Here is a 21,666-nt window from a genome sequence, read left to right as displayed (position 1 = left end):
TAATATTTCATCATTGATATATAAACTATCAGACTGCGTGGTGGCTAGTAGTGAGTTTCAGTTGGCCTTTAAATTCATGTGTTCATTGTTGTGTTGCAATGTTAATATTTCATCATTGATATATAAACTATCAGACTGCGTGGTGGCTAGTAGTGAGTTTCAGTTGGCCTTTAAATTCATGTGTTCATTGTTGTGTTGCAATGTTAATGTTTCATCATTGATATATAAACTATCAGACTGCGTGGTGGCTAGTAGTGGCTTACAGTAGGCCTTTAAATTCATGTGTTCATTGTTGTGTTGCAATGTTAATATTTCATCATTGATATATAAACTATCAGACTGCGTGGTGGCTAGTAGTGAGTTTCAGTTGGCCTTTAAATTCATGTGTTCATTGTTGTGTTGCAATGTTAATATTTCATCATTGATATATAAACTATCAGACTGCGTGGTGGCTAATAGTGAGTTTCAGTTGGCCTTTAACGTGGTCAACATTTTTAAAATTAAAATTAAATAAGATAAGGCTCAGAATGGTTTCTTAACAAAACCTATCTAGATATAAAGTGCTTTTTTTGATTGATTGATTGAGACTCTTCCGAGGATGTCGTAGTCGTAATGGTTTGTACAGTCCTTTGAGACATTTGTGATTTGGGGCTATATAAATAAACATTGATTGAATGATTTTTATTAGTAGATAGTACAGTACATATTCCGTACAATTGACCACTAAATGGTATCACTCCAATAAGTTTTTCAACTTGTTTAAGTCGGGGTCCACATTACTCAACATTGAACTGCCTCAAGTTGTTGCTCAGATTAAATAAAATGACACAACTTTTCTTCCACATATAAAAAAAGCAACATTAAACAGTTTCAAGTCAACTCGGCCTCAGATTAAAGGCCTACTGAAAGCCACTACTAGCCACCACGCAGTCTGATAGTTTATATATCAATGATGAAATATTAACATTGCAACACATGCCAATACAGCCGCTTTAGTTTACTAAATTGGGTGTGAGTTTTCCTTGCCCTTTTGTGGGTTCTTCCGAGGATGTTGTAGTCGTAATGATTTGTGCAGTCCTTTGAGACATTTGTGATTTGGGGCTATATAAATAAACATTGATTGATTGATTGATTGAATTTTAAATTTCCCGGGAGTTTTTTCTTGAAAACGTCGCGTAATGATGACGTGTACGCTTGACGTCACGTACTGTTAGGAAGTATGAGCGCTGCACACACACAGCTAAAAGTCGTCTGCTTTAACGGCATAATTACACAGTATTTTGAAGATCTGTGTTGCTTAATCCTTTGCAATTTGTTCAATTAATATTGGAGAAGTCAAAGTAGAAAGATGGAGTTGGGAAGCTTCAGCCTTTAGCCACACAAACACACGGTGATTCCTTGTTTAAAATTCACGGAGGTGAAACTTTGCTATGGATCACAGCGAACATGGATCCCAACCGAATGTCAACCAGCAGGTTTCGGTGAGAAAATTGTGGTAAAAAGTCGCTTCTTACCGGAGATCAGCTGAGCTTGTACCGCCCATAAAGCTGCTGTCGACTTCCCTGAGACACTGCGCATCAACACATCTCCGACTATCAGGTACTGTTAAACTCACTAAAACACTAGCAACACAATATAAAGATAAGGGATTTCCCAGAATTATCCTAGTAAATTTGTCTAAAAACATCTGAATCCGTCCCAATGCAGTCGCGTTTTCTTTCTTTTTTTACTTTTTTTTTTTTATTTTATTTTTTTGTAGTCCGTCGCTATCAATGTGCTCAAACACAAATCTTTCATCCTCGCTCAAATTAATGGGGAAATTGTTGTTTTCTCGGTCCGAATAGCTGTTTTTGTTGGAGACTCCCATTAAAAACAATGTGAAGATGTGAGGAGCCATCAACATGTGATGTCATCGTCTGCGACTTCCGCTAGAGGCAGGGCTTTTCTGTTAGCAAGCAAAAGTTGCGAACTTTATCGTAGATGTTCTTTACTAAATCCTTTCAGCAAAAATATGGCAAGATCGCGAAATGATGAAGTATGACACATAGAATGGAGCTGCTATCCCCGTTTAAATAAGAACATCTCATTTTAACCCTGGCAATGGACCCTGTGTGTGTATGTATGTTATGCCATTGATTACAAATTTGGTAAATAATTAACCCAAAAATGTATATTTTGTATATGCAGTAGAAAATGGATGGATAATATAATGCGGCCCCAAGTGGATAAGTTTGGACACCCATGTACTATAACATCCAAATTTTGAGTTTATTTGTGTAATTAAGGAACTTCATCTGGGCACATTTAGAAGGTTTAAACAGTGAGCATTATGTTGATTTTAGTCTCGTCTGAGCTTCCTTCTGTTAATTGAAGATAAAAACATTAAACTATATTGATTGTGTCTTCATCAGGGAAGAGTTAAAGGAGCAGCTGGAGAAGAAGAAGAAGGGCTCACGAGCCTTAGCTGACTTTGAGGACAAGATGAACGAGGTTTGCGTCTTGTTGGATGAAAGTGTTCCGTCATAAACAAACTCCTGTTGAAATTCTTACAGAGATGGAGGAAAGAGCTGGCGAAGAACCGCGAAAAGCTGATGGGCGGGAGTGACAAGGACAAAGAAAAGGACAAAAAGGCAACAGAGGTGTGTGTAAACGCCACCACTGTTTTATTCTTCATGTCTCACGCTGGCTTTTCATCTGTCCCCAGAAAAAGAAGCGAGAGAAGAAGAAGTGCAGTAGGGTGAGGCGGAGACCTATAGTATTGTATTCACTCTGCTTCTTTTTCCTTTTTACTGTCCGTACTGACCTTTTTGAAGTCAACCAAGCAAGTTCCCTCAAATCTAATGAACCCCGCTTTCATTGTGTTTTGGTCAAGCATTCTTCATCTTCTTCCTCCTCCTCATCGAGTTCTGATTCCTCCAGCAGCTCCTCCTCAGAATCCGAAGATGAGGTAAGCCGAATGTCAGACCGGGCTAACCATGACGCCTGGGTTAGTCCATGCCCCCTCCTAACCTTCCAGAGTTGTAGCTTGTATTACACCAGGGCTGGACAGTTAATCCAATTGATGGGCCGTAATGGAGGTGATTATCATTCATTTGCTCTCGGGGAACAAAACTACATTGTGTATGACCATACTTGCCAACCCTGAGACCCCAGTCTGCTGACATGCTAGCAGAGTAGTTGAATTTAAAAAAAAAAGCTTTTATAATTGTAGAGGACAATGTTTTATCATCTGATTGCAATAATGTAAATTTGTTTGAACTATTAAAGGAAGCAAAAATATGACTTATTTTATCTTTGTGAAAACATTGGACACAGTGTGTTGTCCAGCTTATGAGATGCCATGCAAGTGTAAGCCACTGTGACACTATTGTTCTTTTTTTTATTTTTATAAATGTCTAATGATAATGTCAATGAGGGATTTTTAATCACTGCTATGCTGAAATTATAACTAATATTGATACTGTTGTTGATAATATTCATTTTTGTTTCACTACTTTTGGTTTGTTCTGTGTGGTGTTTGTGTCTCCTCTCAATTGTTCTGTTTATTGCAGTTCTGAGTGTTGCTGGCTCAGCTTTGCTTTTGGAATTGGATTGCATTGTTATGGTATTGCTGTGTAGTGGTTTGATTGAATGGTTAAAAAAAATCGATTTAAAAAAAAAAAAAAGAGAATCGATTCTGAATCGCACAACGTATTCGATTCGATTCGTATTTAAATGATAAATGGGTTGTACTTGTATAGCACTTTTCTACCTTCAAGGTACTCAAAGCACTTTGACACTACTTCCACATTCACACACACATTCACACACTGATGGAGGGAGCTGCCATGCAAGGCGCTAACCAGCACACATCAGGAGCAAGGGTGAAGTGTCTTGCTTAGGACACAACGGACGTGACGAGGTTGGTACTAGGTGGGGATTGAACCAGGGACCCTCGGATCGCGCACAGCAACTCTCCCCACTGCTCCACGCCGTCCCATTTGTATTGATTTTTTTCCCACACCCCTAATATATATATATATATATATATATATATATATATATATATATATATATATATATATATATATATATATATATATATATATATATATATATATATATATGAAAATGACTACATCTTGATATTGGAGTATACGTTCTCATGCAGTTTCTTTTAGCTGCTGGCATTACACTACAGGCTCTTACTACTCCTTCTTGTGTCTCCTTCTCACAGACAGCAAGCGCACAAACTTACACACGTCACGTCATATGTCACATACGTATACGGCGTCACAGAGCAGAGAGGTAGCAGACTGGGTAACGCTAGCTGTGATGCTAGCGAAGCCATGCGGTGGTAATATGAGAGAAAGATGTCGAAAAGATAACGTTGCTACCAAAAGTAGCATCACTTCAAATATGTAGTATCATTTGAAAAGTCACCTGCTAATAACTTTAATAAATACAGTTTTGGTCAATTGACTTAGTTGTGATTTCCTTCTCTGCATGAAAGTTTAAAAGCAGCATATATGAATGCAGTATGAAGAAGAATGTTTGAATGTAGACACATAGAATCATCATACTGCTGTGGTTATATGCATCAAGTGTTCATTCAAGGCTAAGGCAAAATATCGAGATATATATTGTGTATCGCGATATGGCCTTAAAATATCGAGATATTAAAAAAAAGGCCATCTCGCCCAGCCCTAGGGTGCAATACAAAGTAAACCGTTGGCCAACCAAAAAGTAACCACAGAACATTATACCCAACATTCACCAGGAGATGACAACAAACAATTGAGATCACCCTACTAAAGGCAGCATCAGTGAAATGTAGTTTGCAGGAAAGGAGTGAGTTTAGGGTTGAATTGTCCATCCTTGTTCTATTCTCTGTCACTCGTTGTCGCCATGACTGTCTCTTCTTCATGTGTGCAGTTGTGTACTCGCCAAAAGCTGTAGATGTTATAACGGGAATGGGCCGACACGCTGTATATATTAAGCAAAGGCGGAAGTGACGACAGGCCGTCCTCACTTGGGTCCGCACGGAGGGGGCGTGCCTTAAGTCCGGCTGGAAATCGGGAGAAATTCGGGCGAATGGTTGTTCCGGGAGATTTTCGGGAGAGGTACTGAAATTCGTGAATCTCCCGGAAAATTCGGGAGGGTTGGCAAGTATGTGTAGGACAGGCCTGTCAAAATTGTTTTCATTGAGAGCCACATCACAGTTGTGGTTGCCCTTAGAGGGCCGCTTTTTACAGTGAAAAAGTAGGTCTTTATTGTCTTTGCACAAGTACAACAAAACTTTGTTTTCAGCACAAAGTCGTTCAAGAAGAGACTAACAAACAATGTACAGGGTTACAGAACAGGAACGCTGATGGGTTGCCACAAGGCGCCCCGTAATAGATGGGGAAAAAAGGTTGACACTTGGGAAGGATGAGTAAAAAAAATCCAATCTAGATTGGGCTCCTAAGGGGGCCCAGTCTGGAGTGGGGAAAAAACCTCCATAGCATGGCACATTTACATATTACATCATACATCTTGAGCTCTCTCGAAACAATACTTGCCAACCCTCCCGAATTTCCCGGGAGACTCCCGAATTTCAGTGCCCTCCCGAAAATCTCCCGGGGCAACCATTCTCCCGAATTTCTCCCGATTTCCACCCAGACAACAATATTGGGGTCGTGCCTTAAAGATACTGCCTTTAGTCTCCTCTACAACCTGTCGTCATGTCCGCTTTTCCTCAATACAAACAGCGTGCCGGCCCAGTCACGTAATATATGCGGCTTTTATACACACATAAGTGAATGCAAGCATACTTGGTCAACAGCCATACAGGTCACACTCAGGGTGGCCGTATAAACGACTTTAACACTGTTACAAATATGCACCACACTGTGAACCCGCTTCAAACAAGAATGACAAACACATTTCACCGTAACACAACATAAACAGAACAGAAGAAATACCCAGAACCACTTGCAGCCTTAACTCTTCCGGGACACTACGATATACCACAATACACCAAACCCCACCCCTACCAACCTCAACTCCGCCCCCATCTCCCGAATTCAGGGGTCTTAAGGTTGGCAAGTATGCTAGCAACAGAAGGGATTAATATACAGTATGAATATAAATGTGCATATATAAACATGTATAATGTGGGGTTTTTTTTTACATACGTTGTACAAAACCAAATCTTTAGATTGTATTGTATAAAACTGGCAGCTCAGTCGCCACAATACTGCAAGGTTCGCAAGTTTTTCTTGTTTTTTTATAGCATACAAAATAAAAAAAATACACAAAATTAAATGAAATGGAACAACGGTACCACTGTTTTTTTTTACTTAAAAATGAATGCAAGTTTTTTAGACTGTAAAATGTACGGTTCTTGTGTTTTATAGTTTATTATTACTTATAGTTTATTATTACTCTATATTGAAAGTGGATTTTACTCTAAAACAAATGTACTTACACTTAGACTAACGTTAATGAGCCACAAGGGAAATTGTTCCACACAGTAGCTCAGTTACAATGATGGAAAAGACAATGCAGGTATAAGTAGACTAAATAAAGTGATATAAAATATAACATTTATATGTAATATTTACATAGTATATAATATATACTGACATAATATGTCTATATCATATATACTGTTACATTTTTACTTGAACAGTTTGTTGGATTACTTGCTTTGAAATCATAAGTCAAGCAGATATTTAAGTGTGTACCTTTATTTGAACAATAACATTGTTTTGAAATGATATATTTTGTTTCATTATTAGAAGTGATTAAAGTGTAAATACATGTAATTGCACACAGTACATTTATTTTTGTAATTTATTACTTTATTTGCACATTTTATTTCCACGCTTTCGGGGACCACACAAATTGAGGTGGTGGGCCGGGGCCTTGAGTTTGACCCCTGTGGTGTATGAGATACAGCTAGCTGCCAGTGAGCTTGTCAGCTGGGGGCCTAGAAATCAATGCAGTGGCATCCAGAAAGGATCAGTGTTTGCGATCGGCATTGAATTGCATTCATCTACAACGGCGATCATGTACTTTTTCATTAAAATTGTCCGATACTGATTAGTTGCCGATCGATCGGTACATCCTTTGCTTGTGGTCCTTAGCTTTAATTATAGCATCATTTCCACAGGTTTCTGCGATGTCACAATGTTTTCTTTTGGCAATAGTTGATTACATTTTTGGCCAAGATTTTGTATTTTGGGCAAAGTTGCTTTCTCTTTGTAACAATACGTTGGGCAGTTGTTAAACCGATTGTAGAAGTTTCAGCAATCTCTCCTAAAATGTTGTGTAATTCTCACACAGAATGTGCATTCCCCACATGGTGGTTTAACAAATGTCAATCTACACACTGCACTAGTTAGGGTGAAAACCAGATATTGATGGGAAACTTGACAACTGTGAATACTCTCCACATCCGAACATTCTGTTTGTATGTTTTTGTACAGGACGAAAAGAAGCCGGTGAAGAAAAAGCGTAAAAGGAAGAGGTCGTCGGCCAGGAGAGCTTCAGATGACTCTGAAACAGAATCGGAGCCAGGAAGAAAGGTCTGTAAAAAAAAAAAATAATACCTCAATGTTTCCCATAGAACTGTAATCCACCTCTGGGGGTGATGTCATGATTTTATTTGCATAATTGTCCATTAAACATGTGCATGTTTGTTTTTTTATCATCTCCGTGGGAGAGACAAAAAATTGGCTTAAAACATGAAAAGCAAAACAAAAACTGTTAAGTGGTTATTGCCAACAAACAAAATGGTTTTATAACCCGATTAATCACACGATTGAATTTTGATTAATTAATAACTTGCTTGAATAATTTAAATTAAACTGAAAAAAGACCCCAATATTTTGACATAAATAATAATAATAGATTGTATTTGTAAAAAGCACTTTACATTGAGCAAGCAATCTGAAAGTGCTACAGTGTATTTTAAAAAACAAATAAATAAATAATAATAATAATAAAAAGATAATAAAAAAAAACTAGAACAGCGTAATAGCTAGAACTAGTATGCCTATAACTATAAAAAGGCTTTTTTTTTTTAAAAAGAAGGGTTTTTAAGCGTTTTTTAAAAGCATCCTCAGTCTGTGGTGCTCTCAGGTGGTCAGGGAGAGCATTCCACAGATTGGTCGCGGCGGAGCAGAAAGTCCGGTCTCCCATAGTTCGTAGCTTTGTCCTTGGAGGTTGGAGGAGGTTAGCCTGTTTGGAGCGGAGGTGTCGTGTGGAGGAGTTGGGGGTAAGTAGTTTTTTTAGGTAGAGGGGGGCATTTCCATGGAGGCGCTGCTGGGTTAGTAGGGAGACTTTGTATTCAATCCTGCGTGGAACAGGAAGCCAGTGAAGGGATTTGAGAGTTGGTGTGATATGGTCGTATTTGCTTTTTTACTGTCAGAATGTCTTACTTTTTTTTGTTCATGTTTTATTTATTTGTTCAGAATTTGGTAACAGTTTTATCTAAAGTCCCGGCGACGCCTTTCAGGAAACCATCCGCATGTGTGGTCAGAACTGTGTTTATACTTGATTAATGCCATCAATTTACGTGATTAATTGCGTGCCCTGACTTTGACAGCCATCCATCATCCATCCATCATCTTCCGCTTATCCGAGGTCGGGTCGCGGGGGCAACAGCCTAAGCAGGGAAACCCAGACTTCCCTCTCCCCAGCCACTTCGTCTAGCTCTTCCCGGGGGATCCCGAGGCGTTCCCAGGCCAGCCGGGAGACATAGTCTTCCCAACGTGTCCTGGGTCTTCCCCGTGGCCTCCTACCGGTTGGACGTGCCCTAAACACCTCCCTAGGGAGGCGTTCGGGTGGCATCCTGACCAGATGCCCGAACCACCTCATCTGGCTCCTCTCCATGTGGAGGAGCAGCGGCTTTACTTTGAGTTCCTCCCGGATGGCAGAGCTTCTCACCCTATCTCTAAGGGAGAGACCTGGAAACTCATTTGGGCCGCTTGTACCCGTGATCTTATCCTTTCGGTCATGATCCAAAGCTCATGACCATAGGTGAGGATGGGAACGTAGATCGACCGGTAAATTGAGAGCTTTGCCTTCCGGCTCAGCTCCTTCTTCACCACAACGGATCGGTACAACGTCCGCATTACTGAAGACGCCGCACCGATCCGCCTGTCGATCTCATGATCCACTCTTCCCTCACTCGTGAACAAGGTACTTGAACTCCTCCACTTGGGGCGGGGTCTCCTCCCCAACCCGGAGATGGCACTCCACCCTTTTCCGGGCGAGACTTTGACAGCCCTATAAAAAAAATACATTTGAACCCCCTGCTCACTGAGAAGAGAATAAGGTAGAACCTCAACTTACAATCTTAATGGGTTCTATGAGGGAGCTCTTTTAAACCAAAACACTTGTGTCTCAAATCAACGTCGCCCATTAGAAATGACTAAAAATGTATTTAAAGGGGAACATTATCAGCAGACCTATGTAAGCGTCAATATACACCTTGATGTTGCAGAAAAAAGATCATATGTTTTTTAACGGATTTCCGAACTCTAAAAGGGTGAATTTGGCGATTGAAACGCCTTTCAGTTGTTCGTTGTCGGAGCAATGACCTTTCACCCGTGATGTCACAACAGGAAGCAATCCGCCATTTTCTCAAACACATTACACACACCAAGTCAAATCAGCTCTGTTATTTTCCGTTTTTTCGACTGTTTTCCGTACCTTGGAGACATTATGCCTCGTCGGTGTGTTGTCCGAGGGTGTAACAACACCAACAGGGACGGATTCGAGTTGACTTACGTGGAGTGTGCTAATCAGACATATCAATGGTCATGACATTTTAATTGATGCTAACATGCTATTTAGGCTAGCTGTATGTACAATTTGCTTCATTATGCCTCATTTGTAGCTATATTTGCATCCAGCCTTTCCCTCCACCCACATTTAATGCCAAACAAACACATACCAATCAACGGATTCAAGTTGCACAAGTGGTCAAAAGATGCGAAAGTCCCTCGTTTGTTCTGTTCTGTCGTAGCATCGCTACCGACGATAGCGATGCTACGACAGAGATGTGTGGATATCCTGCAACACTCAAAGCAGATGCATTTCCAACGATAAAGTCAACGAAATCACAAAGGTGAGTTTTGTTGATGTTATTGATTTATGTGCTAATAAGACATATTTGCGCACGGCATGACTGCAAGCTAATAGATGCTAACATGCTATCTATGCTCGCTGTATGTACATATTGCATCATTACACCTCATTTGTAGCTGTATTTGCATCCAGCCTTTCCCTCCACCCACATTTAATGCCAAACAAACATATACCAATCGACGGATTCAAGTTGCACCAGTGGTCAAAAGATGCAATCGTTGGTTAGAAGGCGATCGCCGAATTCGTCCTCGTTGCCGTTGTCTGTCGTGATATGGCTCAATAGCTTCAGTTTCTTCTTCAATTTCGTTTTCGCTATCTGCCTCCACACTCCAACCATCCGTTTCAATACATGCGTAATCTGTTGAATCACTTAAACCGCTGAAATCCTAGTCTGAATCCGAGCTAATGTCTTGCTGTTCTATCCGCCATGTTTGTTTGTACTGGCATCACGCAGTGACGTCACAGGAAAATGGACGGGTGGATATAGCGATGGTGAAAATCAGGCACTTTGAAGCAGTTTTTCGGGATATTGCGTGATGGTTAAAATTTTGAAAAAAACTTCGAAAAATAAAATAAGCCACTAGGAACTGATTTTTATTGGTTTTAACCCTTCTGAAATTGTGATAATGTTCCCTTTTAATAGGTGCTCGGCCCCAAAAACAACACAGTTACCCATCAACATGCTTGATTATGTTTTTGACCATTTCTTTCTTTAATTCTTTGAATATCAGACACTTCTTTTCAGCACTGTCCAGATGTGTTGGGCAAATCTGAAGGGGTTCACTGTGACTAATGGCAGGGACGCTTGTAACTCAAATGTTAGCTTGTAACTTAAAGGGGAACGTTATCACAATTTCAAAAGGGTTAAAAACAATAAAAATCAGTTCCCAGTGGCTTGTTGTATTTTTTGAAGTTTTTTTCAAAATTTTACCGGTCCCGGAATATCCCTAAATAAAGCTTTAAAGTGCCTTATTTTCCTTATCTTCGAAACCACTATCCATTTTCTTGTGACGTCATACAGTGCTGCCAATGTAAACAAACAATGGGAATACCACAGCCAAATATAGTGACATTAGCTTGGATTCAGACTCTGATTTCAGCGGCTTAAGCGATTCAACAGATTACGCATGTATTGAAACAGATGGTTGGAGTATGAAAATATTGAAGAAGAAACTGAAGCTATTGAGCGAATTGCCTTTGACGCTATTCATAGCCATAGCATGGCCGAATAGCTGCGTTAGCATTGCCGGCAAAATGTGCGGACCAAACGATCAGGACTTTCGCATTTTGTGATAATGGAGCAACTTAAATCCGTCGATTGGTAAGTGTTTTTTTCTCATTAAATGTGGGTGTAAGGAAATGTAATATAGTTGCAAATGCATCTACAGGTTATCCATACATCTCTGTGCCATGTCTGCTTTAGCACCGCCGGTAAATAGCATGTTAGCATCGATTAGGGTAGCATGTTAGCATCGATTAGCGCAGCATGTTAGCATCGATTAGCGGGCAGTCACGCCGCAACCAAATATGTCTGATTAGCACATAAGTCAACAACAAAACTCACCTTTGTGATTTCATTGACTTTATCGTTGCAAATGCATCTGCAGGTTATCCATACATCTCTGTGCCATGTCTGTCATCGCCGGTCAAATGTGGAGACACTACAGCACATTCAACGGGGGTCTGGCGGCAGACACTTTCGCATCTTCGGTGCAACTTGAATCCCTCCCTGTTAGTGTTGTTACACCCTCCGACAACACACCCACCAGGCATGATGTTTCCAAGGTTCCAAAAAATAGTCGAAAAAACGGAAAATAACAGAGCTGAGACCCGTGTGTGTAATGTGTAGAAAATGAAAATGGCGGCAGTATTACCTCGGTGACGTCACATTCTGACGTCATCGCCACAAGAGCAATAAACAGAAAGGGGTTGAATTCGCCAAAATTCACACATTTAGAGTTTGGAAATCTGTTAAAAAAAATATATGGTCTTTTTTTCTGCACCATCAAGGTATATATTGACGCTTACATAGGTCTGCTGATAATGTTCCCCTTTTAAAGCATAACAGTTAGCACATTGTCCAAATCTCCCCACCCTTTGGTCTGATCACTGCTTTGCACACTCTTGGCATTCTCTCCATGAGCTTCAAGAGGTACCGTATTTTTCGGATTACATGTCGCTCCGGAGTATACGTCGCACCTGCCGAAAATGAATAATAAAGAAGGAAAAAAACATATATACGTCGCACTGGAGTATAAATCGCATTTTTGGGGGAAATTAATTTGATAAAATCCAACAGCAAGAATAGACATTTGAAAGGCAATTTGTAATAAATAAAGAATAGTGAAGAACAGGCTGAATAAGTGTACATTATATAAGGCATTAATAACCAACTGAGAAGGTGCCTGCTATGTTAACCTAACATATTATGGTAAGAGTCATTCAAATAACTAGAACATATAGAACATGCTATACCTTTACCAAACTATCTGTCACTCCTAATCCATAAATCCCATGAAATCTTCTTCCTGGATGTGGCTTCTAAACAACTCTGCCAACTCCAAAGGTATGCGCCGCTTCCTCTTGTCCTTTTCTGCTGCATATTTCACTACGTCCAGCTTGTAATCTGCACTACATGATTTCCTTTTCAACGCCATTTTTGTTCAGCCCTTCTCACTTTTTAGAAGTTACCGCCAACGTTGAAATGATCCATTTTACATACAGTTGTGATCAAAATTATTCAACCCCCACACAATTTTGGTGTTTTAGCAAGTAGGACATTTATTCCGTATTTTGTTCATAGTCATATCAAATAAAGCTGCATTAAATAGACAAATGCAACTTCAATTACAACATTATATAGTATAAGTCGCACCCCCGCCAAACTATGAAAAAAAACTGCGACTAATAGTCTGAAAAGTACAGTAGTCACCTGAAATGGTTTTCGCTTTACAGGTGTGCCTTATTAGGGTGGATAGTGGAATTTCTTGCTTTGTCAACGGGGTTGGGACCATCAGTTGTGTTGTAGAATAGAATAGAAAATAGTTTTATTTGTCATTATTACAGTGAACAGGTTCAAAGAACAATGAAATTGGAGCAGATCCTCCTAAGGTGCATACACAATAATTTAGTAATATAAAGAGTAAAAAAAAAATATCCACACACATGCATATATCCATACATATGCATATAAGTGAGAGTAAAAAGTATTTGATCCCTTGCTGATTTTGTTGGTTTGCCCATTAATAAAGACATGATCATTCTATACTTTTAATGGTAGATGTATTCTAACATGGAGAGACAGAATATCAAAACGAAAATCCAGAAAATAACTCTCAAGAATATATTTTAATTCATTTGTATTTCATTGAGGGAAAAAGGTATTTGATCCCTCTAGACAAAAGCAGTTAATACTTGGTGGCAAAGCCTTTGTTTGCTAGCACAGCGGTCAGACGTTTGTGATAGTTGACCACAAGGTTAGCACACATATCAGGGGGAATTTTGGCCCACTCTTCTTTGCAGATCCTCTCCAGATCATTCAGGTTGGTGGGCTGTCGCTTGGCAACTCGGACCTTCAGCTCCCTCCATAGATTTTCTATAGGATTGAGGTCCGGAGACTGGCTGGGCCACTCCATGACCTTAATATGGTTCTTCTTGAGCCACTCCTTTCTTGCCTTTTTCTGTATGCTTTGGATGGTTGTCATGTTGGAAGACCCAACCACGGCCCATTTTCAGCTTCCTGGCAGAGGGGAGGAGGTTGTCCCTCAAGACTGCACGGTACATGGCTCCATCCATCTTCTACTGATGCGGTGTAGTAGCCCTGTGCCCTTGGCAGAGAAGCACCCCCAAAACATAATGCTTCCACCTCCATGCTTGATGGTGGGCACAGTGTTCTTTGGGTCATAGGCAGCATTTTTATTTCTCCACACACGACGTGTAGAGTTTAGGCCAAATAGTTCAATTTTGGTCTCGTCTGACCATAGAACCTTCTCCCAATCACTTTGTGCATCTTTGAGGTGATCATTGGCATACTTTAGGCGGGCCTCCACATGTTCCTTCTTAAGCAGGGGTACCTTTCGGGCACTGCAGGATTTTAACCCACTCCGTGGCAAAGTGTTGCCAACTGTTTTCCTGGTGACTGTGGTCCCAGCTGCCTTGAGGTCATTCACTAACTCCTGCTGAGTGCTTGCAGGACCATTTCTCACAGTTCTCATGATCATTGCAACCCCACCAGGTGAAATCTTCTGTGGAGCACCAGATCCAGGTCTGTTGATGGTCATGTTATACTTTTTACATTTTCTAACAGTTGCACCAATGGTTGTTACTTTGATTCCCAGTATCTTGCTAATGTTTTTGTAGCCCATTCCAGATTTGTGCAGGTCAACAATCCTGTCTCTGAGGTCCTGAGAGAGTTCTTTTGTCTTACCCATGTTGGAGAGCTTGGAATCTGTCTGAGTCTCTGATCAGGTGTCTTTTATACAGGTGATTAGTTAGAACAGGTGTCTTCAATTCAGTCTTCAATTCCCAAGTTGATTGGGAGTGTCTAACTGCTCTGTGAAAGCCAGAAATCCGAATGCACACTAGGGGATCAAACACTTTTTTCGCCTCAATGAAATACAAATCAATTAAAATATATTCCTCAAAGTTATTTTCTGGATTTTCTTTTTGATATTCTATCTCACCATGTTTAAATAAATCTACCATTAAAAGTATAGAATGATCATGTCTTTATTAGTGGGCAAACCAACAAATTCAGCAAGGGATCAAATACTTTTTACTCTCACTATATATATATATATATATATATATATATATATATATATATATATATATATATATATATATATATATATATATATATATATATATACACACACATGTAACATTATTGTACATTGTTGTCGGAAAAAATAAAAAGACATGACAGACACATTAAGCTCGTTCAGGACCATTTTAATGCTAGTGATACTACTAATGAGAAGGTGTGACCTAACAATGGATGGCTGGATGGACTACTTTATGGAACGTGTTTATGGGCGAGGGTAAACATATGTATTAGCTGCAGTCCAAATGTATTCATGGCGGGGCCGCCACAAATAAATGAATGTATGGGAGACAAGGCTTTCTGCTCCACCGCTACCAGTCTGTGGAACACTCTCCCTGACCACCTGAGGGCACCACAGACTGTGGATGCTTTTAAAAAAAGGCCTAAAACCCCTTCTTTTTAAAAAGCCTTTTTTTTAGATAAATAGTATGCGTGCAAGTTCTAGTTTTTATTTATTTTTATTATCTTTTTATTTAATTTCTTTAATACGCTGTAGCACTTTGAGGTTGTTTGCTTAATGTAAAGTGTTTTTTTAAATGTTTTTTTACAAATAAAATCTATTATTATTATTATTATGGTAAAGACTGACATGTATTTGTTCATGAAATGAGCAACAGGCTGTAAAGTTGACCCAGAATACTGTTTTTTTTGTTTTTTTTTCCCTCCAAGAAGAAAAAGAAGAGAATGAAGGAGGACGGTGATAACGAGAAGGTAAATGTTTACATTTAATGCTGGTCCATTTGAAGTTGGTTCTTCTTTGCCAAAGGTGCTGAATGTTGTGTTGCATAGGACGGCAAGAACCATCGGAGGAAAACAAAAACCGAGCGCAAAGACTCCTCCTCCAAGTCTTCAGCAGAGTCGGCAGGAGAAGAATTTGTAAGTCATTAGTGTTGTTTTAACGGGGACAGCAATTTAAGTTTAAATTCTTGTGAACGCCAGCTGCTTTTTGTTTTAATGTTGCTGCATTGCAGTACTTCCTCATTTGTGTGGTTTCATTTTTCTATGCCAGGCGGAAGCCAAGAAGAAAAAGAGAAGTAGCGAGGAAAAGGAGAAAATCCCAGTAAGACCTTTTGAATTCCGTCGACTCAAGATTGAAACAGTCTGCTTCAGTTGACGACTCGTTGTGAACCCACAGGACAAATCCAGGAAGAAGAGGAAAAAGAAGCACAAGAAGCACAGCGGCAAAAAGAAGAGGAAGGCGGTGTCTCAGTCCAACTCTGAGGCGGACTAGCTGTGCAATGTCGTTTTGTGGTTTTTTTGACACATTTTGGACCCCAGGCACAGTAGGGTTAAATCAGTGGCAACTCCTTGCTGAATCATGTGCATATCTTTTTTAGACTTTGGAGTGCATGTGCCTCAGATGTTCCTACTGACTGAACTGTCCCTTTTTGAGCAGTTTCACTTGGCTTCCTCCAGTAGCTGCTGCTGCTGCTGCTGCTTCCTTCTTCCGAGTCGCTCCGTATGCTGAAACCTGGATGTCACACCAGCCTCATATTGAAGTTGGACCTGTAAGATAAAACACACCTCCGTTTGTCGTGGCACGGCACTGCAATGTAAGAACCCTCGTCAATAAACTCATGTGTTAGCCGTCAGTGTAGTGACTAAGGGATGACATTCATTTGTGTTTCTGCAGAGTAGAGCAGTTAAAGCAGGGGTGCCCATTAGGTTGGTCTGGTAAATGTTAATTCTAGATTACAAAACATGCCCCTCACCTTTTATAGTAGAAGGATGTAGTCAAACTGAGAAGTAGGTCATCGGTGACATTCAACTCAGACGAGGAGATGGCAAGAAAGACACAAATAGACACTTTTTTGCAGCACCGGCTTTTTGAAAAAAAAAACCTTTATGAGTAATTCATCCAAATTAGAGGTGCCAATTACGTCGATCGCGAGCTACCGGTCGATGGTAGAGGGTGTGTCAGTCGATCACCAGTCAGGCATTAAAAACAAATAGACCTAAAAACGAGCGATCATCAATCTTCACCAAGACGTCACTTGATTGACATTCACGGCACCTGAGGGTCTTGTTTTTGTAAACTTGTAAAGTGAGTAAGAAGGAGTATGGAAGCTGGACAAACAAAAAGCAAGCACTTTCATGTGGTATTGGACAGAAAGGACATTTTTTTCTCCTCCATTTGAAAATGTGGATGTTATCATCATTACTGTCTGATTTCAAACAATGCAAGTCATCAGAATCAGTTCATACACCAACTTATATTATTGTCTTCATGAAAGAAAGGAATGTTAAACATGCTTGTATTATCATTAAACACCTTTAACTTGTTAACGTCTCTTTCATAAATGAATGAATATAAGTGATATATAGAAATGAGCTAGATCCCCATCCACTTGGTCCATTGAAAAGTAGCTGGCCTGCAGAAAAAGTGTAGTCACCCCTGAGTTAAACTCTCTCCGTCTACATGTGACTGCTTTCGGACATGACTGTGAGGAATTCATTTATGGAAAATAGGAATTATTGACTATAATCAAATATTTTTATAGCGACCTTTGTCAACGTGATGAGAGCCTTCGAGATATGAAATCCATTTTCAAACCGCTTATCTGAGGTCGGGTCGCGGGCGCAGCAGCCTAAGCAGGGAAGCCGAGACTTCTCTCTCCCCAACCACTTGGTCCAGCCTCCCCCGGGGGATCCCAAGGTGTTCCTGGGCCAGCCGGGAGAGATAGTTTTCCCAACGTGTCCTGGGTCTTCCCCACGGTCTCCTACCGGTCGGACGTGCCCAACACACCTCCGGGTGGCATCCTGAGCAGATGCCCGAACCACCTCATCTGGCTTCTCTCCATGTGGAGGAGCAGCGGCTTTACTTTGGGCTTTTCACCCTATCTCTAAAGGAGAGCCCCAAACTCATTTGGGCCGCTTGTACCCGTGATCTTGTCCTTTCAGTCATAACCCAAAGCTCATGACCATAGGTGAGGATGGGAACGTAGGTCGACCGGTAAATTGAGAGCTTTGCCTTCCTGCTCAGCTCCTTCTTCACCACAACGCATCGATACAGCGTCCACATTACTGAAGACGCCGCCTGTCGACCTCACCATCCACTCTTCCCTCACTGGTGAAGAAGACTCCGAGGTACTTGAACTCCTCCACTTGGGGCAGGGTCTCCTCCCCATACATAGGAACTAATACCCTTCTTCCAATATAGTAATGCTGGCTGAGGCTGAGCCAATCAGTGGCCCTGATACTTTGATTGCTTTGGTCTCCTCAAGTAACCTAAACGATTAGTATTGAAGTTTTTAGTTTTAGTCATTTTTAATGCTTGAAAATGCTTAATTTAGCTTTGGAGTGGGGAATTCTGCAATTGTAGTGAAGCTGCAATAGAGTATATATTCATTTACTGTCCTGTTATCTTGCTAGAAAAAGCCTTCCTGCCAATATTTGAAGATAAAACATCAATTTACCGGTGCCATTTTCATGTAATGCTTTCTTTTTTCTTCTCTTCTAAAATGTATTAGTACACATTTAGAGTAGCTCAAAATATGTATTGGCACATCTCAGGCATCATTTCCTTTGCAGAAGGCTCCTATGGTGAGGACGATTAAGTTGTTCAACCTTTTTTGAACCAAGGTACATTTTTTTTTCATTAAAAAAAATACAGAGGCACACCACCAGCAGAAAAGGTAAAAAATGAATCTCCACCAAGTTGTCATTCCTTATTTTGAGTTTGTTGTTGTTTCCTGTGTGTAGTGCTCTAGTTCCTGTCTTGCGCTGTTAATTTGGTGACCCTTCCTGTTTTGATGGTGGTCTCCTAAAGCAGCTTCACGCCTTCCTTTCAACACTATTTCCCGCACCTGCTTTGTTTTGGCAACAAGACTATTTAAGTTGTGCGTACGCTGTCCTTCTTTGTGGGGACACTGTTGATTGTCATGTCATGTACGTGGTGTACTTTGTGGACGCCGTCTCCGCTCCACACGCTGTAAGTTTTTGCTGTCGTCCAGCATTCTGTTTTTGTTTACTTTGTAGCCACTTCAGGTTTACTTTTGTTTTGCATAGCCATCCCTATGCTTTAGTGCCTTTTCCTAGCGGCATTTGCCTTTTGTTCATTTTTGGTTTAAGCATTACATACCAAAAAAGGTTGAAAAACACTGCACTAGACAACAGCACATTAGTATAATATTGATTTGCAAAAAATATTTTTTGGAACAATTGGGTAAAGTTGCATAATTTCCCACGACACACCAGACGGTATCTCACGGCACAGTGGTGGAAAAACACTGGATTAGGTTGCATTACAGGAGTTTTTGAGCATAAAATTGGCAAATTCCATGTTGACACTAACAAAGCACAAGGCAGTGACCCCACAAAAAAATATTTTAGAAGTAAACATGGAAAAAAATATGGTAACCCTGCTGTGTCATAGTTGCCATTTTAAATGGTCTAAAGAGGATCTGATTGCTACAGCGTCCTGTAGAGTAGTGAAGTGAAGTGAATTATATTTATATAGCGCTTTTTCTCAAGTGACTCAAAGCGCTTTACATAGTGAAACCCAATATCTAAGTTACATTTAAAGCAGTGTGGGTGGCACTGGGGGCAGGTGGGTAAAGTGTCTTGCCCAAGGACACAACGGCAGTGACTAGGATGGCACAAGCAGGAATCGAACCTGCAACCCTCAAGTTGCTGGCACAGCCACTCTACCAACCGAGCTATGCCGCCCCACAGTAGATCATGTGACTTCTGGAAAATTCCACAGTTTCCACAGGAGGCTATGCACTAGGATAAAAGGACGAAGTGAAAACCGAGAAAAACTAATTTTCCCCTGTAGAATATTTTAAGGACTTTTTTGTCCTTTTAGGTACTACATTGTCGCTCTATTTTTGGTCATAACTTTTGTTGGGTTACTCTGAACGGGAGGAATTTTTTTCCCAAGAGGGTTGTTGTCATGTTCATTTTTGTTTCAAATTTGTTCAGATATCTATGATGTATTAAGTAGCACCAAGAAAAAAAAAAACTTGTACTAATCTTTCGTATATTCAGGTTGGAGCTTTACCCCACTATATATATATATATATATATATATATATATATATATATATATATATATACATATACATATACATATACACATATGTGTACAAACCCCGTTTCCATATGAGTTGGGAAATTGTGTTAGATGTAAATATAAACAGAATACAATGATTTGCAAATCCTTTTCAAGCCATATTCAGTTGAATATGCTACAAAGACAACATATTTGGTGTTCAAACTCAAACTTAATTTTTTATTTTTGCAAATAATAATTAACTTAAAATTTCATGGCTGCAACACGTGACAAAGTAGTTGGGAAAGGGCATGTTCACCACTGTGTTACATCACCTTTTCTTTTAACAACACTCAATAAACGTTTGGGAACTGAGGAAACTAATTGTTGAAGCTTTGAAAGTGGAGTTCTTTCCCATTCTTGTTTTATGTAGAGCTTCAGTCCTTCAACAGTCCGGGGTCTCCGCTGTCCTATTTTACGCTTCATAATGCACCACACATTTTCCATGGGAGACATGTCTGGACTGCAGGCGGGCCAGGAAAGTACCCGCACTCTTTTACTATGAAACTACGCTGTTGTAACATGTGGCTTGGCATTGTCTTGCTGAAATAAGCAGGGGCGTCCATGATAATGTTGCTTGGATGACAATATATGTTACTCCAAAACCTGTATGGACCATTCAGCATTAATGGTGCCTTCACAGATGTGTAAGTTACCCATGCCTTGGGCACTAATGCACCCCCATACCATCACACACATGCTGCCTAGAACACTTTTTGCCTATAACAGTCTGGAGGGTTCTTTTCCTCTTTGGTCCGGAGGACAAAACGACCACAATTTCCAAAAACAATTTGAAATGTGGACTCGTCAGACCACAGAACACTTTTCCACTTTGCATCAGTCCATCTTAGATGATCTCGGGCTCAGAGAAGCCAGCGGTGTTCCTTTGTATTGTTGATAAATGGGTTTTGCTTTGCATAGTAGAGTTTTAACTTGCACTTACAGATGTAGCGACCAACTGTAGTTACTGACAGAGGTTTTATGAAGTGTTCCTGAGCCCATGTGGTGATATCCTTTACACACTGATGTCTGTTTTTGATACAGTACCGCCTGAGGGATCAACGGTCCTTAATATCATCGCTTACGTGCAGTGATTTCTCCAGATTCTCTGAACGTTTTGAGGATTTTACTCACCGTAGATGGTAAGATCCCTAAATTCCTTGCAATAGCTGGTTGAGAAATGTTGTTCTAAAACTGTTCGACAATTTGCTTACAAAGTGGTGACCCTCACCCCATCCTTGTTTGTGAATTACTTAGCATTTCATGGAAGCTGCTTTTATAGCCAATCATGGCACCCACCTGTTCCCAATTAGCCTGCACACCTGTGGGATGTTCCAAATAAGTGTTTGATGAGCATTTCTCAAATTCATCAGTATTTATTGCCACTTTTCCCAACTTCTTTGTCACGTGTTGCTGGCATCAAATTCTAAAATTAATGATTATTTGCAAAAAACAAAGTTTATGAGTTTGAACATGAAATATGTTGTCTTTGTAGCATATTCAACTGAATATGGCTTGAAAAGGATTTGCAAATCATTGTATTCTGTTTATATTTACATCTAACACAATTTCCCAACTCATATGGAAGCGGGGTTTGTATAGGAATGTCCCACCATTCTTCCAAAAGTGCATTGGTGAGGTCACACACTGATGTTGGTGGAGAAGGCCT

General features: G+C 40.2%; 1 protein-coding gene across 2 annotated transcripts in view; it reads left to right on the top strand.

The window, feature by feature from the left end:
* The window catches only part of fam133b (family with sequence similarity 133 member B), a 30,026-nt gene extending 12,796 nt beyond the window's left edge, over nt 1–17,230 (top strand). The window contains exons 3-11 of one of the 2 annotated variants that reach the window (XM_061882823.1): nt 2,412–2,490; nt 2,553–2,639; nt 2,705–2,737; nt 2,873–2,947; nt 7,452–7,550; nt 15,617–15,655; nt 15,734–15,820; nt 15,954–16,004; nt 16,080–17,230. In XM_061882823.1, coding sequence (XP_061738807.1) covers nt 2,412–2,490; nt 2,553–2,639; nt 2,705–2,737; nt 2,873–2,947; nt 7,452–7,550; nt 15,617–15,655; nt 15,734–15,820; nt 15,954–16,004; nt 16,080–16,175 — 646 coding nt within the window. In that variant the 3' untranslated portion in view covers nt 16,176–17,230. Of the gene's footprint in view, nt 1–2,411; nt 2,491–2,552; nt 2,640–2,704; nt 2,738–2,872; nt 2,948–7,451; nt 7,551–15,613; nt 15,656–15,733; nt 15,821–15,953; nt 16,005–16,079 lie in introns of both variants that reach the window. The other variant, XM_061882822.1, reaches the window with a different exon arrangement.
* Nucleotides 17,231–21,666: the final 4,436 nt, after the last annotated feature.

Source organism: Nerophis ophidion, linkage group LG21 (genome assembly GCF_033978795.1).
Source record: "Nerophis ophidion isolate RoL-2023_Sa linkage group LG21, RoL_Noph_v1.0, whole genome shotgun sequence".
Classification (NCBI taxonomy): Eukaryota; Metazoa; Chordata; class Actinopteri; order Syngnathiformes; family Syngnathidae; genus Nerophis; species Nerophis ophidion.
Note: the sequence above shows the minus strand (reverse complement) of the source record. Positions and strands in the feature narration are given on the sequence as shown.